The 27,017-nt window shown below is 34.8% G+C and overlaps 3 protein-coding genes across 4 annotated transcripts; 2 read left to right on the forward strand and 1 right to left on the reverse strand.

The window, feature by feature from the left end:
- Positions 1-3,614: 3,614 nt before the first annotated feature.
- On the forward strand, positions 3,615-10,412 carry LOC144453970 (uncharacterized). Its single transcript, XM_078145344.1, has 5 exons — positions 3,615-3,693; positions 7,006-7,170; positions 7,837-8,059; positions 8,936-9,073; positions 9,986-10,412. The coding sequence occupies exons 1-5, from the start codon at positions 3,664-3,666 to the stop codon at positions 10,039-10,041; spliced, it is 612 nt and encodes a 203-aa protein (XP_078001470.1). The 5' UTR covers positions 3,615-3,663; the 3' UTR covers positions 10,042-10,412.
- LOC144453969 (uncharacterized) lies at positions 10,165-26,183 on the forward strand. Of its 2 annotated transcripts, XM_078145343.1 has the most exons (9): positions 10,165-10,191; positions 11,772-13,751; positions 17,526-17,584; positions 18,441-18,514; positions 19,632-19,763; positions 20,688-20,772; positions 21,525-21,630; positions 23,241-23,373; positions 24,036-26,183. In XM_078145343.1, exons 3-9 carry the CDS (start codon positions 17,554-17,556, stop codon positions 24,702-24,704), a joined length of 1,230 nt encoding a protein of 409 aa, XP_078001469.1. In that variant the 5' UTR covers positions 10,165-10,191; positions 11,772-13,751; positions 17,526-17,553; the 3' UTR covers positions 24,705-26,183. The 2 variants fall into 2 exon arrangements, with proteins under 2 accessions (XP_078001469.1, XP_078001468.1); XM_078145342.1 differs by lacking the exons at positions 10,165-10,191; positions 11,772-13,751 and having other exon boundaries at positions 17,466-17,584.
- Positions 12,821-17,283, reverse strand: LOC144453968 (5-cytosine rRNA methyltransferase NSUN4-like). The gene is made up of 5 exons (XM_078145341.1): positions 17,146-17,283; positions 15,609-16,356; positions 14,837-14,997; positions 13,748-13,872; positions 12,821-13,105 (listed from the first exon to the last, which is right to left on the reverse strand). The coding sequence occupies exons 1-5, from the start codon at positions 17,233-17,235 to the stop codon at positions 12,832-12,834; spliced, it is 1,398 nt and encodes a 465-aa protein (XP_078001467.1). The 5' UTR covers positions 17,236-17,283; the 3' UTR covers positions 12,821-12,831.
- Positions 26,184-27,017: the final 834 nt, after the last annotated feature.

The following is a 27,017-nucleotide window of genomic DNA, read 5'->3' on the forward strand; positions in this document are numbered from 1 at the left end:
TGCAAGCACTAAAAGGCGAACACCACTCAATGAAATAAAGGCATTTTCGTAATCTTTGGGTTCTGGAGAGTCGTTTAACGATTTCACGGTACATCAATTTTCGTGTGATTGCCAAGAAAGGCCAAAGTAAACCATAGACCCTACACGATTCGTGCAGGGTTTATGGTTGAACATTGTTTCAGATTTATTGTCCTAACAACGGTCCAGTGTGACGTCATGTGAGTCAACAGTCATGCATATATTAGATGAACAAGTATTCATGACCTTCTTTGTCGCATCAAGGTCACAATGGCTCTCCAGAACCCAAAGTTTACAAAAAATCACTTTACTTCCTTGACTAACCCCCCCCCCCCCCTCTCACTGTATTAAAGCAAACTCAGTGTAAAAAATATCGATGCAATGATCAACTTGCTGGCTCTAATTACAACTCATTATTTAAAACTTAATCCTACCAATCAGTTTTCATTCAGGTTTAGGTTTTGAATCCTACATAAATCCCGGTCCACTTTAAAATGCCAAATGACCATATTTCATATATTTTTATAAATAAAGCGGAACACGCCCTTTCGAAACAACGTCACCGCTTCACATATATGTGTAAACATTTTATTCAATTATTTGTAAAACGAAAACCCCAAAACCGTGGGAGTAGGTTGTACAGCATCGCATCACGTGACAACATCAGGGTAAAGTGTAATGTGTAATGTGACACTAGTAGGGCACGTGGCTGGAAGTTTCCAGACCCTTTTCCGCTAAAGCAGCTGCAGGTCAGTACTATCATGACCTGGGGTCATGAAATACTTACCTATGAATAGTATGATGATGTATACAGGAACGATATATTTTGAACTTTACTCGGAATCACAACTTAATGTCGGATCCGGGGCTTTTTAAGCATAACATTGAAGTTTTTGAAATTTGAAAGTAGTTTAACGGCTTTTAAGCATTTATATATACTTCTGGAATTATTGTTCGTTTGTTATAATTTTTTATATGACAATAACAGGAAACAAATAAAAATTAAAATTGCATGAAGCATGACCATTTGTTATTGAGGCGTGGAAATGTTCTATAATTTTAGATATGATATACAGATTAAAGGCGGCCATTTTGCAGGAGTGTTATTTAGACCACAGAATAATCAATTTTGTTCTCGCTATTTTCTGGATTTCTAATATCATATCTCTATATTCCAAATGTAAAGTTTTAAATATTGCCACCATAACTATTGTTTCCTAGGCATCTCACTGTTTTTCCCCCTTTTCCTACTTTATCACTGTCATATCAGAGTTTACCATTTTTACATTAACATTAGATTTCTATTAAACCCTAGAACAAACTCACGGTCAACTTGAGCTTGAGGTCAAGACTAACTCATTAACATTCCAAAATTGCACAAGTCGTTATACATTTTTATAGATTTCTGGAAACGCCAGTCGTATTGTAGTTTTGCTCATTTTGAAGATTCTAAAAAAATTGTTAGACTTTAATGAAATGAATATGATGATGTGGTAATACTATAATTATACATTGAGATCTATTATGTAAAGCACTCAATTGCACACCTCTCAACTCGACAGGTGAAATAAATAAACTATAAACAGTCTCGTCTTCAACAAACTCAACAATGTGTTGTGAATATCAACAATAACAGGTTATCATAACTTACTTGTGGCCATCAGTAACACTATCTTGCCTGTGGAAAACCCGGTGACACCTTTAACTCTTGATGTCATGCTGTGTTCATCATACAAGTAAACAAATGTCTCTAGTTCGAATAAAAACCTGTGTATATAGGTTCGAAGATCACGAATTGAAATGATGATAATAATGTCCCCCAAAACATCCCAAAATAGTGGAGATGTTTACCAGCAAGTAACGATACTTGGCTCGGCGCCAATAAAGCCACGACCAAAATGTAATCTTTCACTATGAGTCATCATACAGTTTCAGTTACCTTTAATGGTCACGAATTTTGACGATCACACCCGAACAAATGTCGAGGCTATAACAAGAATTGCTGAACAGATGTAGATGTTCAATTTACTTGGTAACTTCATTCGATCATCTCGTGTTTATTTATAATGACTGAGTCCTAATTTCACCTTCCCTCTACGGGGGAGGGGGGAGGGGTAACTGCCATTGACGGTAATACTAGGAGGAAGCGCCTGCCCAAAGGTTTGTTTGACAAGTGTAATAATATTGTTTCTGTAGGCAATATAAGGGGAGAACCATTTGATGTCTTGGGAACCGGGGAAGGGGGAAGGGGGGGGGGGGGACAGGACACCCCCCCCCCCCCGACAAATGCCCACGAACTACGGTAGGACTATGGCTCACGATTCAACCAAGAAAGGCATGTTTTTTAGGGTTACTTAGCATTTCTACTATAGTGCGATTGTAAGACGTGATTTCAGGCGGTGTACATAAAATTAAATATATGGTTTTATCATTTTAGCATTATGCAATCAGATTCCAAAGTTCTACTCAAATTGTTGCCCATTTCGAGAATAGTCATGTGCTTGACTTTTTTAGAGGAATAGCCCACAACCTCCAGTATTGAATAGTATAGCACTGTTTAGTGTTTATGCAATCAGATTCCGGAGTTCTACACTCAAGCAATTCATTTTAACTGCCTTTATTTACAAATCAAATCCCGTGTTCAAGTTATCACACTTTGTTGTTTGTATTTTTATTTATTGTCGTCACAATTTCAGTCTAATGTCGAATTAAATGTGACCTACGGTGGCGTTTGCCGAGGGGGGGGGGCAGTTGTCCGGGGCGTTTGTCCTAGAACCCGGGGGGGGGGGATTGTCGGCAGGTGAAGGAGAAAAAATAAATTTGATCCCATAATGGCTTGAGAAAATTAAACTGCTCTCCAACAGACAGAAGTACAAAAAAAAATTAACAGTTGCGACATGCTGAAATCAGCAAAATTTGGGTTTCGGATTTTCTCCTTCTTCTCTGGAGGGTGGCGCTAATAATTTCAATATTTTTTTTCAGCATTTATGATATAAGGGTTCCTTTACAAAATTAGAATAGAATAGAATAGAATAGAATAGAATAGAATAGAATAGAATAGAATAGAATAGAATAGAATAGAACATAATAGAATAGAATAGAATAGCATAGAATAGAATAGAATAGAATACGATAGAATCTTTTATTGCATACGTTAAGAAAACTACATTTCTTCATTGGATTTCTGCAATAAGTGTATGGTGCATATATCGCTCGTATCCTAGATTGGAGGACTGAAGAGCAATCAATGACAAAAATTAAAGAGAAAACAAAAGTGCATATTCTTGAATAAAATGACACTATATACCTTATGAATCAAACGTATAGAAAAAAAACTCGAAGTGAGTCTTTTAAATGACGTCTACTCATTTACTGCTGCTAGTACTTTTACTACGTGATACACACCGTTCTCACTCACTCACTCACACACACACACACACACACACACACACGCACGCGCGAGGGAACACACGCTCACACATGCACGCACGCACACACGATAACGGTTACTTACCTAAGACGTGAACAGACGGCGCCCTCAACGGCGTGAATTCACAGAAAACGAAGGGGATTTCCAAACTCACGCGTCACGTCACGTGTGAATGACATCACTCTTACTCACCTTCGGCATCCAAGTTATAACCCATGACAATGAACGGCCGTTTACAGTTTATGGTAAGTAGATATAAAACAGTAAGTATATTGATACCATGTGTAACTTTACAATACCCTATATTATACGTTTTAGAATAACTTTGAAAAGTACTGATTAGACAATGCCAGAATTGCATACCACAAACTACTCTTACGCATTTACATTGTATACAATATATTCCATGTCGGGCGCGCCATGGCCTCACATGGCAGGTAAAGTTTGGGTTATGAGAGGTGCAGACATTTAATTTTTTGTTAAGATTCAGGACACTCGAGCTCTGAAATGTCTGCGTTCGTTTGTTTGTTTGTTCGTACGTACGATAGTGTGAACTTCAAGATACTCGGTGAAATGTGGCATTCCTTACCAGTAAGATCTTATATATAACAATTAGAAGACTGCGTCACACGTCAGGGGAATTTCCTAAGAAAGTGTATTAAATAGGCGTCACTTTATAGGGTGAATAGCTCACCACCATTTTTCACAACTATTGTCTGGTCTCTTTACCACACCTGAATAGTGTCACATTTATTGTTTACTTTCTCCTAGCTATTTCTATTTTTCTCCCTTTTTTGTTGGAAATAAAAAAAAATTGATTTCAATTTATTTTAAAAGTATACACATAATAGATCCTAGGGAATTACAATAACATAAGGACTACATACTCCATAGGCATAGATAACAGAACATGAAATACTAAAACTACTAGTATTCTGTTTGAATCCAAATACTTCTCTTGCTTCATTCAACACTGAGAGAATTAATTCGTTTGAAAGTTACTTCACCATCTCAGCATTGATATTCCTGACTTCTTGTTAGGACCCCTCACTTTTGAAATCATTGATTAAATGTTGAGTTTTCATTGACAAAATAAAAAAAAACAATAGAAAAAAAAACTATTAGAGTAGTTTTATTCAACAAATGTATATTCTTTGGCATTACCACAGGGTAAAGGACTAATGATCAATTTTGTACTCGCGATTTTCGTAATATTATTTTCAGTATATTTCAAATAAAGTTTCCTCTCACTGTTTTTTTCTATTTCCTACCTGATATCAATGTCTTATCTGAGTTTATCAGCTTTGCATTAATTAGTAGCTTGCTAAAACAAACTCACTATTTGCCCAAATTAACGCATTATACCATGAGTGTAAACATCTACTGATACGACTAATGGTAATACACGGAAAGGGGTGAAACTCCAAAGGGACGTGTCCAGAAATTTGCAAAGAAATCAACTTTCAAACGGTAAAATGGTAATTCCACAACCAGAAATCCTTAAAGTTCAAATGAAGGGAAGCATTGATGAAGTTACAGCATTGAAGCTTGTCTGTAAGTGCCCTAACATGAAACCCGGCCAACACACTGACGATGTCCCGATGACATCCGTAAAGCAGGAAGTCGGAAGTTGAAACCTTTGACCCCTGAGTTGTTTATTACTGGCGATATGTGCCTAACTTGTAAACAAATTACCCAGGATTCTCTGGGAATAAACTCGCATTCTGTCAATGCTATCTTCGCTTCGTAGCAAATGTTGGGACATAAGGAAGGAGAAAAGGGTAAAATACACTCATGAAACACTGCACAGAAGTCAATACTTTTTTCATTTTTGAGTTTCGTCCTACATTTTCCTCATTTTTGTGACGTTTTCGCACTATTTAATAAAAACCAAAAGACCTATCATGTACCAAACGACGCGACGTTCTATTTTCGAAAATGTCGATCGTGCTGCGCTGCACGGGTTACATTTAGGGGATATTTTGGGTTTTCAATCGTGAATATCTATCATGCAAGTATTTCTTCGAATATCGGCTTTTAAATATATCATCCATGCTACATTTTTCACGATAGACATTTTTGGTTTTCAATCGTGAATATCTATCGTGCAAGCATTTCTTGGACAACGTCGGCTTTTTAATATGTCAATCCTACATCCATGATCCTAATGAACGACACACTGTTTTGTCCAGGCGACAGATGTTTTTGGTTTTCAATCGTGTCAAAACTGTCTTCGCAAGCATTTCTTAAAATACCATGTACGTCGGCTTTTTAATTTGAGAATGAAATAACAATATACATGATAATAACATATGCATGATTTTACCATTTGTTTATTTCCTGTTGTTTTGTGAATTCATGAATAAATTAAGTGGCAGGGTGATTTACGGATGTCCTCTGGACACGTCCCTTTGGAGTTTCACCCCTTTCCGTGTATTACCATTTAGTCGGATCAGTAGATGTTTACACTCACGGCATAATGCGTTAATTTGGGCAAATAGTGAGTTTGTTCTAGCAAGCTACTAATTAATGCAAAGCTGATAAACTCAGATAAGACATTGATATCAGGTAGGAAATAGAAAAAAAAAACAGTGAGAGGAAACAGTATTTAAAACTTTATTTGAAATATACAAAAAATAATATTAGAAATCCGGAAAATCGCGAGTACAAAATTGATCATTTGTCCTTTACCCTGTGGCATTACAAATAAGATGGGACATAACAGGTGGGTTGGTGGCTAGCGCTTCTAGGTGGATGGACGGGGCGGGGTGGGTGGTATTTTAGCAATAAGAAAACAAATCATTTACTTGCATTTTTTTTATATAATTGGTGATTTCAATTTCCCATCTTGCAGTGCATTCATATATTTTCCTTGCATGTATTACCCTCTTTTGTGTATAGCTTATTCAAGGCCTGTGGGGATATGAGTGAGGGTGGAGAGGGGTGGGATCAATCCCAGGTTTTGTATTAATATCATCTTTTAGATTTTTAAATCATTATTGTTGTTGCATCATTATCACCTTAATTATCACTATCACCGTAAGGATTATATAGCTCTGACCAACTTTTTCTATTAAGATAACTCTGTCAGACATTTATTTTTCAAGTCTGAATTTTTTTTTCTAATTTGAACTGGACCTTTATCATGTTATCAGTCATTCTTTACAAACCATCAAAGCAAATGTTCAGACAGTGTTATGTTTCCTAATATTTATCTTTGTTCTGCCAAGGAAAATATCAGTGAACTAAGGAGCCTTGTCACTTTGAGTCGCTAGACGTTTAGTGATAAAACTCTTAGGTCACAAGGTTTTTCAAGTGATGAAACCCTTAAATCACTAGTAATAGAGACTTTGAAGGGCTTAATTGACTACCATTATTTAAGCATTACAGATTGAATAACATAGACACACATTGTCATCATGTAGAACGACCAGGGTGTAAATCCCATTTTATTGTTCAAACATGTTCAACTTGGCTTGCAAAACATTATAAGCGAATATTTTTTCTGTCTTCATCAGAGTTTGACATAGTATTTTGTTTACTTTCTTCCATTTTAGCTGTTCTTGGTAGTGGGGGCTAATATTGTGCAGAGTAAACAGCAATGTTTAACTGAAAAACAAATGAATGACCTGACTGAGGTAGAGGAGAGTGGATATAAAGTGGTTAATGATAGTTGTAAGGCTCTTATATATAATAAAGATGGTCACATTCCCACAATACTGGTAAGTCACTCTGTTTTATTTAGCACAACTGGACCCATAAGGTTCAGTAGTTCTATAGGCGCAATACGGTGTCTGTCTGTCAGTTTGTTTGTCTGTCTGTCTGCCTGTCTGTTTGTGTGTGTGTGTGTGTGTGTGTGTGTGATTTAAAGTAAAAAAAACCCAGACCAATATCGCGATTGCCTTGGTATTTGGGGGGGACATTACTTTTGCTGTCTAGTTGGAAAATGTTCAAATCAAAATGATCGCATCACTGATGTGTGATCCGGGTAAAAAATGTGATTTTTGATTAAAACTTTTGACTCCAAAACTACTGGGCAGATTGGTCTGAAATTTGGTGGGAATGTTTATAGGGGTGTTTAGATTAAGATTTGTTCATGACATGATGCTCTCATCAGTAATATGCAAATTTGGTCTAAACTGTGTCTTTTTGGTCAAACATTTTTAATTCCAAAATTACTGAGCAAATTGTGCTAAAATGTAATGGGGATGCATTTGGAGATGTGTAGATGAAGAACTATTAAACATGTAATGATCTTATCAGCAATATGCAAATTATGTATAAAAATATGAATTTTGGTTCACACTACTGTGGTTTGAGAATCAAGTGATTAATTAACTATCAATTTTGGCACAGAGGTTTCCAGATATTATTTCCCTATTTTACAGCTCAGCACTGGGGATAACAGCAATTGTACCAATGACCCTAACAGTTATTGGGATGTGACTGAACAACAATGTGTCTGTAAATATGAGTATTACCGGGATGAGTTAACTGGTCAATGCCAAGAGTGTGTACGATGTTGTGATAAATTTAAAGATGTCATCAAAGCCTGTGTCAACCAAGGGCAGAGAGAAAAGATTTGTGAAAAAGTGCGACCTTGCTATCCAGGTAAACTGTAGATTTGTATGGTACAATGTACTTGATGCATTCAATGGCTAAGTTCACCCTACACATGGTCATATATAAATTAAAGAATCCCAAAATTCCTAGACCTGTGAGTGTAAATGTGGCATACTCAGGGTATATATTTACATGAGTGCTTAATTTCAGTATTTTCTGTGGCTTAAACTTTCATGAATGTTAATTCTGATTGAGCAAATATAAAGTGCAGCAGATTGACATGAAGCACAAATTAAGTCAGTGCAAATACTATGAAGACCCACTTGGTGGCTGCACTGGGTTATTACACCAAAAATACTACTGTGTGTTTGCATACATTTGTGCGCGTTGAATCACACACTAATTTATTTGCATACACTAACTATAGTATGCAATAATGTTTGTTATTTGTATTGCACTGCAGTGCACATTTATAACACCGCTTATTGTGTGTATAATTTGATATTATTTCCCAATATTTTTCTTCGTTCAGCCAAGGAAATCTAAGGGGCCTTTTTCACTATGAGTCACTAGACGAGTAGTGACAACCCTAAGAGGTCACAAGTACTTTCCAGCTGAATGAAGAAAAATATTGGGGAATACTATAATTATACCAGTGTCAGTATTTTTCTTTTCTAAATCGGGGAAAGTAATGGCAATTTTGAGGTTTTTTTACTCATATTTTGAACACAGCAGAACCAGTCACGTAGAAAGTGTTGTTGTGACATAGACACGTGTTGTTGTGATATAGAATGAACAGAGTATATATTCCATATTTTTGTTGAACCTGACTAGCGTATGGTATAATCACTGATACATATATATGTTGTAGTAGTCAAATCGATATATATTCTGACCTTTTAAAATATCTTGTGTACATTACAGCTAAAGAACCCTCCTGGTATAATTCCAACAAGAACATACTTGTACCAGTTTTTATTGGAGTGGGAGGTTTGACTGGCATCCTAGTAATACTGGTTGTTTCCTGGAAAATTGGGAAAAAGGTCAAAGCACAATGTGATGGTAAATAATTGCTCACTTTTCTTGCTTCTTTAAATAGTTTTTTTTTTCATTATATATGTTCAAGGAGTTACAGTTTCAAAAAAATGGTTCTAGCTAGTGAAACTTTAAATTTCAATATTTGATCAAAGAGTTAGTAAATTGACCAAGGGGTTTGATTTGGTTTCTTACAAGCAATTATGTTAATTGAGTATGTTACTTGATACCATTGTGATTTAAATAACATTGCCCAAATAATTATAATTAATCAATATTTCTAGGACTGTCTAACTCTTGGGTTTGACTTTTTAGAATACAATGGACTCCTACATTTGATTGTAATTATTGCTACAAATTTGGTATTTTTGTGTGACTTAAAGGAAAATTCATGCCACTCAGTGAAATAATCAATATTAAGTTTATTGAATATTAACTGTGGGTTCTGGAGAACCTTTTCATGATTTAACAATTTTTTCACATACTTTTTGCTTCATTTCCAAAATACTCAATAGGAACTCATTCACTTATATTGTTCTTTCCATGCATGATGCACCTCAGCAAGACAGCCTTAGGTCTTAATTAGCATTATTATGGCATATATGATTATTCATTAGATACACACTGAATATTGCATGACTGAAAGAACAATAGAGTTGAAAAAGAGTTTCAACTTGGTGTTTTTTGGCAACCAAGCAAATACTATGTGAAAAAATTGTGAAATCATGAAATGGTTCTCTAGAACCCAAAGTTTATGGAGTGGTGTTCCCCTGTAATTTTCTGTAAGTATATTGTCTACAGATTATCAAGCAGATCAAACGTAATATTATAAACGTGTCTCTTGCCATCTTAATTAACACAGCCCAAAGTAGAAAAATAAATACCCATGTGTGGGTTAATTATTTGTTTCACAATAAATTGATCCTTTCATATTTACAGAAGGAAGACATCGTGAATTTGGAGCTAAGCTTTTGCAACCAAGTTGCGAAGCATGATTCATGGCTGCTAATTCCATCAGGTCAATAAAGTTATCCTGTTGGTTCTAGCATCTTTCAATCAGAGGCAAAAGCATGGAATATAGATACTTTCGCTGTCTGAAGCACCGGTCAACAGGAAGGAGGATTTTAGGGAAAAAAAATATGGCAGTAGGTGAAAGAGTAAAAAAAAAAATAATTTGACCTCATTATGGCTTGAGAAAAAACTTGTTCCAACAGACATCAGTAAAAAAAAATTTGCGATGTGTGACAAAATTTGTAACTGAGAAAAAAAAAGTTTGCCTTGCTTCTGCATATGGAAAAAATAATTTGATGCAGGACTCTGACAAAAGAAAAAAAAATTGTTGCCATACCCACTCCACCCCCCCCCCCCCCAAAAAAAAATCAAATGGTTATCCCCTTATATCCATTTTATAAACTTTAGTAGTGATACATAACTACTTTTCTGACTCCCAACTGTAAAACTTAGTGAAAACCCTGCACTATCAATTATAGACTGCAAGAAAACTTATTTGAAAGGCATGTATTTGAACAATATAAGTTCATTAAAACTTGCACCTTTATCATTGAAAAGGAACCCCTTACTAATATACCAATACAGTCTTATTGTAGCAGTAACTTCATACAGCATTTCCCAAGACTCTGGGTAGACTTTAAGATACATTGTGTTGTTCATTGAGCCTTATCAGGCTTCTAAACCTCTACCATGAGGTCTTGCTTGTCAACATTCCTATAACCTACATGAATACACATGAATGCCTATATCTGTGCATGACATGGTAACATCTTATGAGCTATTGTTCACTTTAGCATTTTATAAAAAAAAAATACACAAGAACTTTTGTTGATGTAAAGATTAATTGATTTGATCCAAGAATACTGGCAATATTATTTTGGATTGTAAAAGCTCATTCTAGGAAATTCTTAATTGCAGAGAAAAACATGTCTAATTGTTGTGTATAGTAAGTGTACTGTTCATGATTTTGTACGAATAATATATTTACATCTCCTCAAGCATAATTTATGAAAAATCAGGAAAAATAATGGTGATTTGGAATGTTTGACTATATGAGTATGACAGAACCCAGTGATTAGACGAGGGTTGTTATGATGTTAGTATAACCGATGTGTACATATTCTGTTAGTTTGTTGGTAAAACAAATTTCCCATAAATTTATCACTTTTTGTGGTAGAAGCAGTATGGAAATCAGTTAAAGATGAATGGAGAGTTTAATCAAATGGGCATGATATATTAGTGTCATATTTCTATAACTCTAGATCTGTCCATTGTCCAAAATCATGTGCCAAACCTTTTCAATTCTTACACTCACTTAAATGTGAAATATCACACAAAAATGTGACAATTCTGCAGTAGCCTGACATGTAAATTAATTCATCTATACTTTGCGCTAAATTTGGGAGATTTAAATTGTTTGTCTTCAAAAATTGTACTATTACAGCTGGAATATACATATGTATTCCTCCCAATTTGAAGCTATTGGAGAACATTCTTCGTTGCATATACATACAGAAATTACATCTGAAAGTTAGTCTTCCATATATCTTCTAATCACATGCATGCGAAGAGCTTGGAAGCCCTGCTTTTCAATTTCCTAAGTAACAAAGTCATGAATATGCAAAGTTTATGCAAAATAGACAAGTTTTACAGACTAAGTGAATTAGTGTTCAATTTCCATAAATAGAAATCAACCCACCTTCATTTTACACAGGCACATCTACAGGAAGCAGTGAGCATGTGATTGATGAGTTGTTTATATCCGTACTTTAAAGAGGAAGTCAGGAAGACCAAATCTGACATTTTCAATACTACTTGCCTCTGAACTCGGGATAACTATCGCTAAACTTGAAAAAAGTTATGCAGGACAGACATCAATGAAGAAGTATTGTGAACAAATTCTACGGGAACCATCCTATGGATGACTAGATGATGATGATGATGAGCTGATGCGTACTTTATCGTTTATTAGAACTCGCAATGTATCCATCAGTACACTAGATATTAAGTCAGGGTTTCTACCTACTTATATCTTGCCGTTATCCTTTGTAAAAGAATATTAATTCGAAACGTCAGGATTGTACTTATTGATGACAACTGTGTTACTTGTTACTTTTGCATTCCTTTGTACCCCCTTGGTTAGCCTGTTTACTGCGCTGTCGAGATACAATGTTAGCTGGTCGTACCTTTTAGCCCTCACGTCCTCTGCTTGTCGCAACTTCATTGTCAAATGATTCAAGTAGCCACACCCCAAAATGTCGTCATCAAACTCTGTTATGTTAAATTACATAAAATCATAATTATGTAAATAACATGTGAATTATTAGGTCCACTTCATGTGTTGTCTGCACTTAGCATAATGCGTGTATATTTACATAATGATCATTTGAATAATGATAGTCTGAATAGTTAGCATAGTTGAAAGGATTACACACTGTGATCACATGTTCTGTGATCAACCAGGCTATTGGGCAAGAAATTTCAAGTTATTATCAGCTTTGAAAACAAAGTCATGACCAGCCGTGAACACAACAGCTGGGAGGGGTACGACCAGCTAACGATGTATCTGGATAGCACAGTAAACAGACCACCACTTGGTAGAAAGAGGACTCACAGTATGATAAGATTAATACTCACAAACAAACATACACAACAAAGCATATCATATTAATTCAATTATGGGATAGCACTTTTTCATAACAAATGAAATTTTAATTATGTAATACTTAAATTATTCAGTAAATATGGAAATTTTGGACAATTTAACGTAAGCTTCAAGAATGTCTGTGGAGTTTGCAAAAATACATTGGTCCCCAGTTTGCTTTCAGTGTTGGTAGCACCAGCTGTCCATACTTAGTGTTATCATAAAACTGGAAGACATTACTGAAGGCGTCAGCTAGAGGTGATGTGTCAACCACAGAGACATGGAGTCCGTCTTCCTGACATTGGTACAGAGTATTGGTGATAACATTGTCGTTCTGTTGTTGTGAAAGTGTACATGTAGAATACACTACATCACCACCAGGTTGAACAGCTTTCAGTGCAGCACTGGAAATAAAACAAAGTTGGCAATTTATTTTACATGTAGCCTGGTGTAAGTACAACCTGAAAAAAAAAACACCAGAGTGTTTGCTTGTTCATGGTAAGTAAATGTATGTATGGTAAGCAGGGATGAGAGATGTTTCATGCAAAGACATACAATGTAAATAGTGTATGTAAATTATCAAGTATAAACACTACATGTACAAACATAATTCTGTTTATTGATAGAATGCTACATGTTTTAACAATCGAGTATCACTCTTAGTGTTACATTAGAACTTCTACAGATATTTGAACATTTGAACATTGGAACGATGAAAGCATAAAAACAGCAGAAAAACCCCATCAAAATCACAGCAAATGCTACAATTATTGCAGCTAGTCCAGATGCTATTCATGGCATTGAATCTCATGACCTCTCTTTACCTTGGTGGTAAACAGATGATTTGATACCAGCGGTAGTATCTAGGCAACCAGTACTTAAATGCACAGGGTGATTGGACAAAACATACTCCCAATATAATCTGATTGGTGGATGCAATAACATGGCAAAAAAGATGAGATTCTATTGGTGAATGTGTACATGATGCAAATAAGACTTCACAAGGTTAAAGGTTAAAGTACACCAAGCCTACATAAAGTACTTACCACAGTAAGTCAGTCTGTAGTTCAGGTAATAATTTTCTTTCTTTAGTTCTGGCTCTAGTAAATATGTTATTTTCATCACCATGTAGTACATGTCTGTCAGTCGTACATGGGACATCTACTAATACCTGGTGAATAAATAGACACCATTGATTGATTAAATTCATGTGCTTGTAATATACTGACAATTTCATAAATTTGTCAATTTACCTTACTGTGTCTTTGCTAATGGATATGTATGTATGTAGGTGTGCGTGCGAGCACGTAAGTATGTATGTATATATGTATGTATGTGTGTATGTATGCTGGTGTGTGTGCATGTGTGTGTGTGTATGTATGTATGTATGTATGTATGTATGTATGTGTGTGTGTACGTATGTATGCACGTATGCATGCATGCATGCATGTATGTATTTATGTATGTATGTATGCATGTATGTATGTGTTTGATGTGAAAAAAGACTGAAAAAAACCTGGTTTTACCATGATGAGTCACTCGTCGGTGGTATGGTAAAAAAAAGTGTTCTGACTGTTTGAGAAATCCTCCAATACTGATCTTCAATTTCCTTAAAATATCTAAGTCTATCAAATAGTTTGTTAATTGCTCATTTTGGGATAAAAAAAGTTATATTGAATTGAATTGAATATTGTATTGTAAGAGTGTCCTGTATAGATGTACTTATAATTGCAATGTTATAGATAGATAGAAAACAAGTGCCAGACTTAGAAATATTAAGAAATCAGCTGATTCTATCACTCTTGTAACCTTTTCACCACTGATTCCTGCTGTTGTGGAAACGCGCAAGCGCTAATGCATTACCAAGTTATCTAATATTTTTTTTTCCATTTATGTTTTCTTTGTACATAAATGTATCACTAGATGGTACAATATGTCATGTCACTACACCCTTACCAGCCTACTCTGAAAGGGGGTTGACTGATGTGTGAGGGTGCCCTGTCATAGTGTACCATACAGACTAATGTGCAATGTTTCACCACCAGAGGGTAAAATTACTACAAATAGTTGCCACTTGAAATTGCGAAGGACAGGGTGTGTTTTGCTCTTCCAAAAATTCAATCTATGTTACTAACCTTATGGTATGTATTTGGTTCTAACTTCCCCCACTGCTTGCCATCATAATTAGTTATTCTGAATACATGTTTCTGTGTTATACTGTGTGGTATATAAGAAGATATGACTTGATGCAGTCTACGACTTCTGCTGTAAGCTGGTTCATTGGCAACTAAGGCACCTGTTAAGAACACAAGAACAACATTTTAGTAATGAGATATCTACTCACAGAGTCAAAATATTTCTAGGAAGCGATCCCCAAAATTTTCATCAACGTCACATCAGCATCGTCAGGGGTGTGATGTCAGCAAAAATTTGTGATTCGTTTCCAAGAAATATTTCGACTCTGTGAGTAGAAATCTCAAAGTACTATAAGTATGAACACAGTCCATGAACATTTATTCTCGCAAAAGAAAAAAAAATTGAATAACTTCCTGTGTACATAAACAGCACAGACACTGTCTACAATACATGAATTAGACATATTGTACACGTAAAGCCATTGCAAATCAACTATCTTGGCCCTGCATGATCCAAAAAGTGACTTTAATCAGCATTTGTAATCTTCATTATTGTACAACATCAAACATTTTACACATCTAGTAATTTTTTGCAATGTATTGAGTGACAAACAAACACTTGGTTTATGCTGTTTCACAGAGACTATTCAAGTAGGAAGCCATGATAAAAATTGTTTTACAAATAAAAAATACATATGAAATCTTAATTCATATATATTCATAAAGACTGGCAGATATTTTTATTTAAAAACAAACTTTGACTTGTTCTTACCTACATACATAGTTTGTAGCAATGCTAGAGTTTTACCACCTGGTGCAGCACACATATCAAGTACAACATCACCTGGTTGAACATCCAATGAAATGACAGGTAGCAGTGATGCAGCATCCATTACATAGTATCCCATTGCACCAATTTCTGCATCAAACTTAGGTGATGGAAACCTTTCCACACTGCCAAGTTCAAAGACAAAACTTTGTAGATGTGGACTAACATTGAACTTTTGTTTGATAACGTTGACATGGTTCGGTTTCTTTGTCTCTATTCGATCCGGTGAGGATTGCTGGATCCGTATAGCATCTCGTCCAATAAACTCAACATTTGGTGCTCTGTGAAACACAGATGCGTCGGCTAAAAGAGCCTTTTCTTTCTCAATGTCTTCCTTCTTCGATTCTTCAAATTCAAGTTTAACTTCAAAGTTTTGAATATTTTCATTTGCTTTTTCACTGACATTATTATCCAGTGTATTGTTTGAATCTCCAGACTCAACTTTCTGTTCAATATTTGAATTTACTTTTAAAATTTTGGCACAACTTTGGACAAAGTCTTTCGCACCAAGTTCATTCAATTTGTCCTGTATTTCTTTGCTGTCACAGTAATTATTCACAAGAGCACTGTATTTCTGTTCTGAGAGCAGAGCCAGTCGTATAGATGACCATTTTGAACCATATTCCTCTTTATATGTTTTATCAAAATATGACAAGGCTAACACACTGGGGCTATTCTTCAACTTTGTTTCCTGCGAATGAATGAAAATGAAATGTTTTTGTAAAGTACTCCTGGAAAGACAGTTATTCAACGTCAGAAAAGTTACAGTGTAACTGCACACTGTATACTTGTATATTGCCTACATATACTCTGGTGGTGAAGCAACAACAACAACAACAACAACAACAACAACAACAACAACAACAACAACAACAACAAAAGCATGGGTATTTTCTGTCTCTGCACTTTGGAACAAGTACTTTCAAGATTATATCTCCTACTGTCAGAAATGTTGTGCACTTTCATATGCCCTTGGCCTGGTAAGAACATTTGTAAATTGTAAACTGAAAAAAAAGGTAACCAGCTTGAAATATTGTTTCCTTTTTTTTTTAATTCTCACTCGATGTAGATATTGTTTATTCATACGTGACAATTTCAAAATTAATTCTTAACAAAATACTGAGTGTTTTGCTTTGTTGGATATAGGTTCTATCTTAGTTCCATTAGCAAAGTTTTGGATCGCCAAATATGGATAATTTATCAAGTGTAGTTCGTTAACAGCGCCCCCAACATTGAACTTCAAAGGTTACATTTCTTTCGTTTTCCGTACGGCTTGGCGAGTCATGCACACTGTGTGTGTATGTAAGTGTGGAGGCATTGCACTCTAGCTACTTCTCGCGTGTTTTCTTAGTTGAGAGTTGAATGATCAGTTGGTGGGTTAAACTTCCATGGTGAGAAATTATCTCGTGGATTTCAAAATTTCTTTAAAAAGTGCTAATTCAACATTCTATAGTATAAATTTCCAGTTAAAACTTCATACCCATTTCCATTTAAATCTTCTCTGCATAAAACAAGTTCCGATTCTAGCCTTCTGTACCAGAGATCGTCCTGATAGTGCAAGTGGGAACATCTCTGAAACTCAAAACATGCACTTGTACTTGTCAACATCATCACGCCATGAAACCACGTTGTCCGATTTTGCAACGTTTGCGCAGAAGCGTTGCCCATTTCCGCATTACCCTACCAGCGTATAAAAAGTAGATTTTGATTGGTCGCTAAAAAACACTCCATCCAACGAAATCTGTCCTTACATTGTCCAATAGGTCTAAGCCACGTACGTATGTGTCATAACCAGGCTACTACTAAATCGACATAATTTCGATCCACACATCTTTATATACTTATCGTTGTTTTTTGAAGGTGTATACGTCGCCACATTTGGTCTAAGATGCAACGTGATTATTCCTTAAGGAGTCCAGGTAAGACGGAGAGACAAAATGTCCGTTTGTGTTCACCATGGTATTACATTTTGTGTAATACGTTGTAACTAACTGCTAAGTGCGATCACATGATTTGCAAACATGATTTCCACTTTTTACAGTTTAAGTACTAAAAGTCGATCATGGGCAAGAGGAAGATTTGATGGCTGATCAAACTTTACAATTTGAAATGAACTCCTGGATACAGAATGAGTAACGTGGTTTAAAACTCTGTGATAGCAGATGTAAAGAATTGTTACATTTTAACGAAATTATCTACAAAATGTTATTGTTACTTTTTTCCAAAACACAAAAAGTTGAAATCACGCGTGTAATGTTAAGACACAAAATAATTTCATTTTGTTGAGAGAAAAAAGAAATATTAAGTTGTGAAGAATGGCATCATAATTAAAATGGCTTGAAAACTTTGAAATCATAATCCTCAGTATAGTAATTGTTGTAATTGTCTACCCATGGAAGTTTACCATAGTATTATGTGTAACGTTTGTGGTTTTGAACTGAGTTTTTGTATTGTTTTGTTTTTCAAAACCACAACGAACGCTACAATTATTTCAGCCCGTGCTTGTCCTATTACATGTAGGAGGGGTACTGCTGTATTATTAGCAGCACAGAACTTAGAAGAATTTGTTTCTGAGGGTTTTATCTTTCCGGGTTTTTGCACTCAAAATTAAAATTAGTTGTGTGTGTTTTTTTTAGTGTAATCCCAGGAGTGATAAAAAGCCCAGAAATAACAAAGAAGTGCTAGAATTATTGCAGTTATTGTGTTATAGCAGCAAGCTGTGTACACACAATAATGTATTTTTATCTAACTGTTCTATTTTTATATACTGACTAGCCGTGAAGAGGTTGATGAGAGAGGCCCAGGAGTTACATGAACCTACTGAAAACTACTTTGCACAGCCTTTAGATGTAAGTTTACACCCTGTAGTCTGTTTATAATAATTGTTAAAATAGCACTGAGAAAATCAGCAGCACACACAGTACATGTACATGTATGTACAGGATTTGTAGTATTGGTCACAGTATAATTGTTTCTGAAAAGTGACTGTCTGTGTTCTTCAAGCTAGTGTAATGGTTAAAGGGGCACAGGCTGAGTTTAGATGGTTTTTGGATGCAATTTTTGTTGCCTACAAAATGTTACATATTGTATTCTACTTCCTGAAGCACACTCATTCATACTTGATACTGGTATAACTCAATCCTGGTATTTAGATATGAAAGATTTGATGACATAATTGTTGGTACATATGAAATTGAGGAAATCCCTGTCATTACACGAACAACGCATGAGTCGGATGGTTGGCAAAAAGTGACACGTCACAGCTACATGAATCGTTGTAAACACTATACTTGATTAGTTCAACCATGGTTTTATGTGAAGTATTTTGTATTACTAATCAAAGTAAAAATCGTCTTAACTCAGCCTGTGCCTTTTTAAGCCTTTAAAAATATGCAGCTTTGTCAAAATTAGTCTTTAGAAGCTATCCATGGTTTTGATTCTCCTTCCACCGACAGCCTATAGACTGTGTAAAAGCAATCCCTCACACAGATGCCAGTTGAAAGGATTAATACTTGAATTCATGAAGGATTTTCTCTAACATTTCCTGGTCTGTGTATTAATCATAGATTGAATTGAAAGTATTAGTAAGTTACTGTATCACAGTTGTAGGGCACAGAATTCATGTAAGACCAGTTGCTTAATTTGACTTTGTGCAAGGTTCACAAAAAAAGTCATGCAGTTTTTGAAACCCTTTTAAATAACTCAAATAACAAGGTACTACAGCGTTCTAGAATCTAAAGACCTTCAACATGGTTCCTCGAGAAAAAAAATCCAGAAACGAATCAACTTTGAAATTTATAGACAGTAAAATGAACTCATGTGTTAAATATTTTTCACCTATACATGTATATAATTTTGTAGCATTTGAACACAACATGACTCTGAGATGATGTTATATTGTTTTGACATAGACCATTATCATAATATTAGTGTAATTGGCTTGTACATTTTTTTCTCCTTTTTTAGGACAACTTATTTGAGTGGCATTTCACTGTACGAGGTCCACCAGATTCTGAGTTTTCAGATGGCATTTACCACGGAAGAATTACTTTTCCACCAGAGTACCCAATGAAACCTCCAAGCATTATGCTATTAACTGTGAGTAAAATATAACTACCAGTACTTAATGTTTTAGGAGCATGCTGTAAAATTTATCACACTTTTATTATTATCATTCTTTGGCACGCAGTCTCTGAGTATTGCAGTGTTGGGAAAACTCAGCAAGTAACACTGAAGTAAAGCACTTTCTGTATGTGCTACACTCGTTTATAGCATTCATATCAAGTGTAAAATTATACTTTTTCAATTGGTTTATTTATAAGCCTTAACATGTGGCCTTTCAAATGTGGTCAGTTAGCAAATGAAACAGTATACTTTTACACTTGAGATGGATGCTAAAAACTATTGCGGTACATACAGAAAACACTTTACTTTGGTGTTATGGGTTGTACATGTACATGTATTACTTTATTTTGTAGTTGGTATAATTTAAGCTTATAATCATTCGAATTCACTTAAATGTTTACAAATTATGATGTCTGATTTGAGAATGTGGACAAAAAACCCATAATGTTGTAACCACCCAATCTTTGTACAATTCTGCCTAACTCAATATTTGATGAAATGTCTCCAACTTATGAATATAAACGCACAATTCTTGATACTTACAATAACATTCACCTCATACTACGATGTCAAAATATAACAAGAAGGTCAAGTTATTTTCATAAGTGCCTATAGTAATACTTATAAAGCATGTGGAGCAGAAATATTAATGTTGACCAAGAAATTGAATGCTCTCTTTGCCACATGTAGGTGGATAAAATTCCATTGCAGGTAACAAGGATTCTTTTTCTCAGGATATGTAGTCTTAGTTTCCCATAAGATTTGTTATTTTTAGAGGTAAAAATGTAATTTTATACCTGCATTTGTCATTTGGTTAGTTTTTGAAGCATCCTACAATCTATCAATCTATAGAAGTACACTGTACATAATGTCAATATATTATTACATTCATTTCAGCCAAATGGTAGATTTGAAATTGGTAAAAAGATATGTCTATCAATATCAGGGTATCACCCAGAGACTTGGCAGCCATCTTGGAGTAGTAAGTATGCAATGTTAGCTAACATATGGAAGTCATGAAACTCAGCTTGTACAAATAAACAAATACCAGCAGCAATAAACCTATGAACATGTATAGCTGGTGTAACATCATGTACAATAAACAAATACCAGCAGCAATAACTCTAAATTATTACTTAACATGTATAGGCGATGTAAAGTCCAATTCAAAGGACACAATTTCCACATATTTGTATAAACCTGTTAGACATTTACAGCCATTTTTGTATTCCTTTATAAAGTTTATTGCAGATAAAATTCACTGTATACATTTATTCTCGCAAACCACATTTTCAAGCCATAGACCAAAGTCTCTAGGTGATTGTACACTTGACAGTATAGACAAATCACCATTACCACTGTACCAGGAATATAAAACACTTGTGAAATTGTCTTATACATGATAGGACATTACCATTCAGGAATGTGGGTTACACTGTTTACAATCTGAAACTAAATCTGGCAGAGTAAATGGGTCATAAAGCTTATTTATACACTGACTTATCAAGAAAGTTGTCAGATATTGGAATGGGCATATATCTCTCAGATGCACACACCACTAAGTGTTTCACTGTAACTAAATAACTGCAGTGTCATTGTAAGGTTTTAGTACTCGCAACCAGCAGTGATATTAAATTTAACATCAAAAGCTCAAATCACAAGTTTATCCCTCTGTTGTACAGGTATCTTGCACACAACTATGTATAGCATAGTGATATTTTTCTTTCTTTCTAGTTCGTACAGTATTACTGGCTATTATAGGGTTCATGCCAACTCATGGTCATGGTGCAATAGGCTCTCTGGACTACACACCAGATGAAAGGAAAATACTGGCTAAAAGGTGAGAAACCATATTGATTGTTGTCTAGAAAGTCTTATTCTAACATTCTATATTCTATGTGTTTTTGCTTTAATTAAACTAATTTTAGCTTATTAAGCTGAAACAATGTTGGTGCTGCCATGGTAACATGGTAAATCAGCATGAATGGAGTCACTTTAATTTATTTATTTTATTTATTTTTTTGTGTACAAAATAACCCCCCCCCCCCCCACACGTAGAAAGAGGATTATCAGGTAAATTCTGAATAGCCATAAATAGGTAATAATTAATTATTACTGTAATAAAGGTAGATTTATTTCAAATTCATATGTTTACTAATGAGAAGTACACCCTACCATAGTTAATTAAATGGAACCAAAATGTGGAAAAAATGTTATTCCATTAAACGTTTGTACCAAAATTAATAAATACACAGTAAGTATTGCATCAGACAGAAAGCTTCATAAATTATAGTTGCAGCTGGGATTAATATTGCCTAAACATTGCTCCACTATGATGAAAACCATAAGCATGACTTAATAAGGGATGATTTGCATATCAAAGTACATCATTTTCATATCAGTAAATAAAAATAAAATAGTGGCTAAAATGTTAGAAACTACATCTCAATAGTGCATTTAAACAGTACTATTCGTCATGTCCAAGTATTACATCAGACAGAAAGCTTCAGATGAGAACAGTGCTTTGCTCAAATGCACAGTGACAAAAGCCATAAATTTGTGGTGTAATTTGCATATCAAAAACATCATTTGCATATAAGTAAATAAAAGGAAATACTAGCTAAAAGGTTAGAAACTTAGTAGATGTACATCTCTTTACTTTATTTGAACAGTTCTATTCTGTCATGTCTAAATATTGCATCAGACAGAAAGCTTCAGATGGGAACAGTGCTTCGCTCACAAGCCATCAATCTGTGAGGTGCAATTTGCATATCTGTATACATCATTTACATATCAATAGATATCACATGAGAAAGACCATATGGTTTGCTTGTGAGGTGTATTTATATCTGCAGTTTTCAATTGCAATTTTCTTTGTTGCCAATATATATGATATGTGCACAAAATATGTTGCATTTATGAAAATATAATTTATAGTCATTTGGACTCTCTGAGATTCATTGATATGGGAAGGAGTGCACAGAAATGCCACAATATGTCAAATTGTTGTAGGAATTCATGTGGAGGGAAATGAAGTGTGTTGCCTGTTCGTGTTGATGTTCACGTCTGTAATTTCCATCCTCAAAAATGCACTTGAATATAAGAATTAAGATGTTGATGTTACAACAGAGGACAAAGGGAAATGAAATACATGTATCATTAATTTCAATTACATGAATAATATGCAAAGGTGTTCTTAACATCAGTTTCCAATGCTGTGCTTGTAGAGCATGTCTAGAACTCTGATGGAATTCATGATCAGTATTCATATTTCAAACCTTGTTTTACATATTTTAAAGATTTCAGAAAAACTTGGAAAAGAAAAGCGCTGGTGACTGTTGTGGAAATGTTTAACTATGGCATGGAATTGATTTACTTCCATCATAAAAATCAAAGTTTATGTTCATAATAATATGGAAGATGTTAATTATTTGTGATTTTTCCATGAAGGTCAAAGGAATGGAAGTGCAAAGAATGTGGTGAAATTCTCAAAAACATGCTGAAAGAACGTCTTGAAGACTCCGAAACTTCTAAGGAAGAAAACAGAGAAGCACAGGCTTTGGCTGCACAGATTAATTTCAAGGTGAGATAAGGCTAGCAGTGTTGTACATAGTGATATAGCTTAGAAATGATGTTCCCCTGTGTTTTTAAGACAAGTTTTAAGAGACTTATAGCTAGGCAATGATGAATATTAAGCCATTCCAGACTGCAAACATGAAATTGGGAATATAGCATGCTTGCTCAAATTGGGGGTATCATCACCTCATAGTCCCTTGGTATGCCATAGAAGATTCTCCTTCAAAGTGATGGCTTTATGTACAAGAGGAAATTTAATTTTTACTAAGATTCCAGATTTCTTTTCACTATTACCAGAGTTCTGAGACAAACTGTTTTGATTTCTACATGACATGGTTTCATTTAAAAATACTGTATTACTTGAATATAAAAGGATAGCAATATATAGTCTAAAGATGTAACTAATTCTACCAGAATCTAGAAAGAAAATGAGAAAATAAAGATAAATAATTGTGGTAATTTAAAATAGTCCTCTGGCATGTGATTTCTTTAATGTTGATGGAATAGAAAATTGTTGTGAAAGAGGATGAAGGCTTCACTGTGCTTTTTAACTAAATATCAATTGTGTAGGGTATCTAAAGTTTTAATGTCTATGTTGATACAGTGTGAACGTGATGTTTTGATCAGTTCTGATATTTTTGAACTTTTTCATTGAATGTTTTTATTTAGGAAGAGGTAAAGAAGTCAAGTGGATCCACTACAGACACAACTAACACAACATCACAAGCTGGAGCTGCAAATCAACAGATACCTCAAAATCCTGTCAATCCATTCATGGCTTTCCAGCAACAATTCCGAATGCCCTATCCACCTCCAATGTTCATGACACCACAGTTCCAAGCTATGTTTCCTGGTGGGATGATCCCACCAAACATGCAGATGCCAGGAAATGTTAATCCTCCACAGGCAGCCAATCAAAACAGCAATCCAACCCAACCAGCCAATCAACAGCCACAGTCAAATTTGAATCCTCCACCACCCTCACCACCACCACCACCACCACCACCAACAGCAACCAATCAGAGCTCTGACAGGACTGTCAATCAAAATGAACAGCCAATGGCTGGACAGGACAATCAAGTCAATCAAAGTCAAGAACAGCCAAGTGTGCGACATCGAAATGTGACTCAGGAACAAAACACACAACCAACACCACAAAGAAGGCCACCAACTAACACTACAACAGTCCAAAATAATCAAAACCAAGGTCAACGACGAGAAGAACGACAAAACAGCAGTTCTCTGGTTTTAATCATACTTCTAAGTCTTGCCATTGCCGCACTTATGCTAAGACGTATTTACATAACTTATGAATATAAATTTGACTATGACCTATAATAATATTTTATGTTATTTATATAATATTAATTTTGGAAGTTAACAAGGAACGTTTCGACATCAATTTTTGAAATATTAAAATATTGTATTCAGCAATAATTGATTTCTAATTAGGCTATACATTTGAACCTAGTAAGGTTTTAATTCAAAGTTTTATTAAGTTATAATAACCCTGTATTTATAAATTCATGATGTCTATTACTCTTCTCTGTTTTGTCTCATAAAAAGTAGATATTTTACTCATCCGTGTCGTGAGTTTGCTGGAAATCAAAGTATTTTTAGATTTTATTTTATTTTATTATTGTCATTTTTTGAGTGGAAAGGGAAACCTGTTTTATGTTTAAAAAGATGTAATGGAGTAGTATCATTATTACAGCTGATAATGTGAGATATTACTTTGGCAAATGTACCGTACTATTTGGTGATGGACGATAAAGACACATACTGATGCTATTGTTGATGTGTATCATGGGAGATTATACAAGCGGATAGATTACAGAAATGGGGAACAGTGGCATCTTCATTATGGAGATATAGTCATCCTGTAATCTTGATAGTGTAAACATGAGAAGTCCCCGAAACTGTTCTCTGGGAGATCATGGAAGTCTACAAAATGAACACCACATACAACTTCCCATAGACATTTAAAGCTAGAAATAAAGTTGAATGTGTACGTGTTACCTCTAGAGAAACACACACTGCCGTAATGTGAGTGTAATTACATGAATGTCCATTGATAGCTTATAACAACTTGTTGCAATATAACTTTGGTGTGTGTCTAGTTTAGCTTGCCGATAGTCCAGCTGCCATTGTCATAAAGTTCCCCTGATGAACCAAATTAATTTGGAGATTAGCTGTCAAATATATTTACATATTATGTACGCGTTTTCCCATAATGCAATAAATCACTAAAAGTTTTCCTGTATCACGTGTATAACCATTCTGCTTGAAATTTTAGTAAGTTGATTGTGTCAGATACTACATACATTATGCATTGAACTTGTGACTTGTGTGCAATGTTTATTGTACTCTGTAAGATACGACATTCATTCCATGCTATCCACTGTTACTCAGAAGCGTGATAGGACTTAGCTTACTGTCTATGTTTATTGATGCATATGCATTACAAAAAAAAAATATAACACATCTCTGGATCAGTTTATATTCAAGTATACTAACATTATATGATGTAACTCTGAATTTTTTGAATCCGAGTTCAAGCACCTCGGCACCAACAACATAGGCTATAAATTCCCTATTTTCTGTTTTGAACCTGTTCAACTTGGCTTAGTGAGCAGAATAGCCGGCCCGAGGGGTGTAGCAGCAAGACTAGCAATTGGTATAACTACACGTTGTCATGATGCCAGTCATTTCTTTGCACATCATGTAAAAATACAGAAAATATGAGTTATGAACTTGTTGTTATCGTATCTATGTATTAAAGCAGCAATAAATTATATACTAATTTATAGTATGTGTATGTTTTGGTGTGTTTGTGTGTGTGTGTGTGTGTGTGTGTGCATTTATGTGTATACTGTATGTGTGTATTTATGTGTATACTATGTGTGTGTGTGTGTGTTTGCATGTATGTATATATGTATGTATGTGTGTGTGTATATGTGTGTGTCTGTGTATGCATGTGTGCGTGCGTGTGTGCGTGTACATGTGTGTGTGTGTGTGTGTGTGTAAGCATGTAAACATATGTATGTATATGCATAAAATACAGCTATGCAGACTAAAATTGAGCATAATTTTTCTTGTGGGAAAAATATGAAGGTTCAAGTCTGCTGATCTGTTTAAGCCTTTCACATGAAAATATAAATATTACGTACAATTTCTATAATGTGTTATATAAACCATTATTCATCTTATCAGAATATTATGCTTGGTTTTACTCACCCAATGAGAATTTTACACATCAAGAGCATCTAACTGATGTTTGCATTCTTTAAAAAAACATGATAAAGAATTGAAAAGTTTGAGTGTGTGTTGAACAAACGAAAATCAATTCAACTACAGAGAATGTACACTTCGTGTGGAGTTTAAAAGAATTTTATTATATGCATTTTGACAATATTTTCCTGGGTAAAGTAAAATACTTATAATTTTGAAAATTCTTGATTTCTCCAAAATATGATTGAAACCAAATAAACATATGGGGAAAACGTCACCGTTTAATAAAAAAACAAAAGGTGCGAGGATTTTAATTTTATGCCCGTTGAGGGGAGCGAGTGCATAATGACCTTTAATTATGTCCTCTTTCAAGATGTTTATTCTTTTGTATGTATGACCCGCATTTATGATAAAAAATGA

This window comes from Glandiceps talaboti, chromosome 3 (genome assembly GCF_964340395.1).
Source record: "Glandiceps talaboti chromosome 3, keGlaTala1.1, whole genome shotgun sequence".
Taxonomy (NCBI): domain Eukaryota; kingdom Metazoa; phylum Hemichordata; class Enteropneusta; family Spengelidae; genus Glandiceps; species Glandiceps talaboti.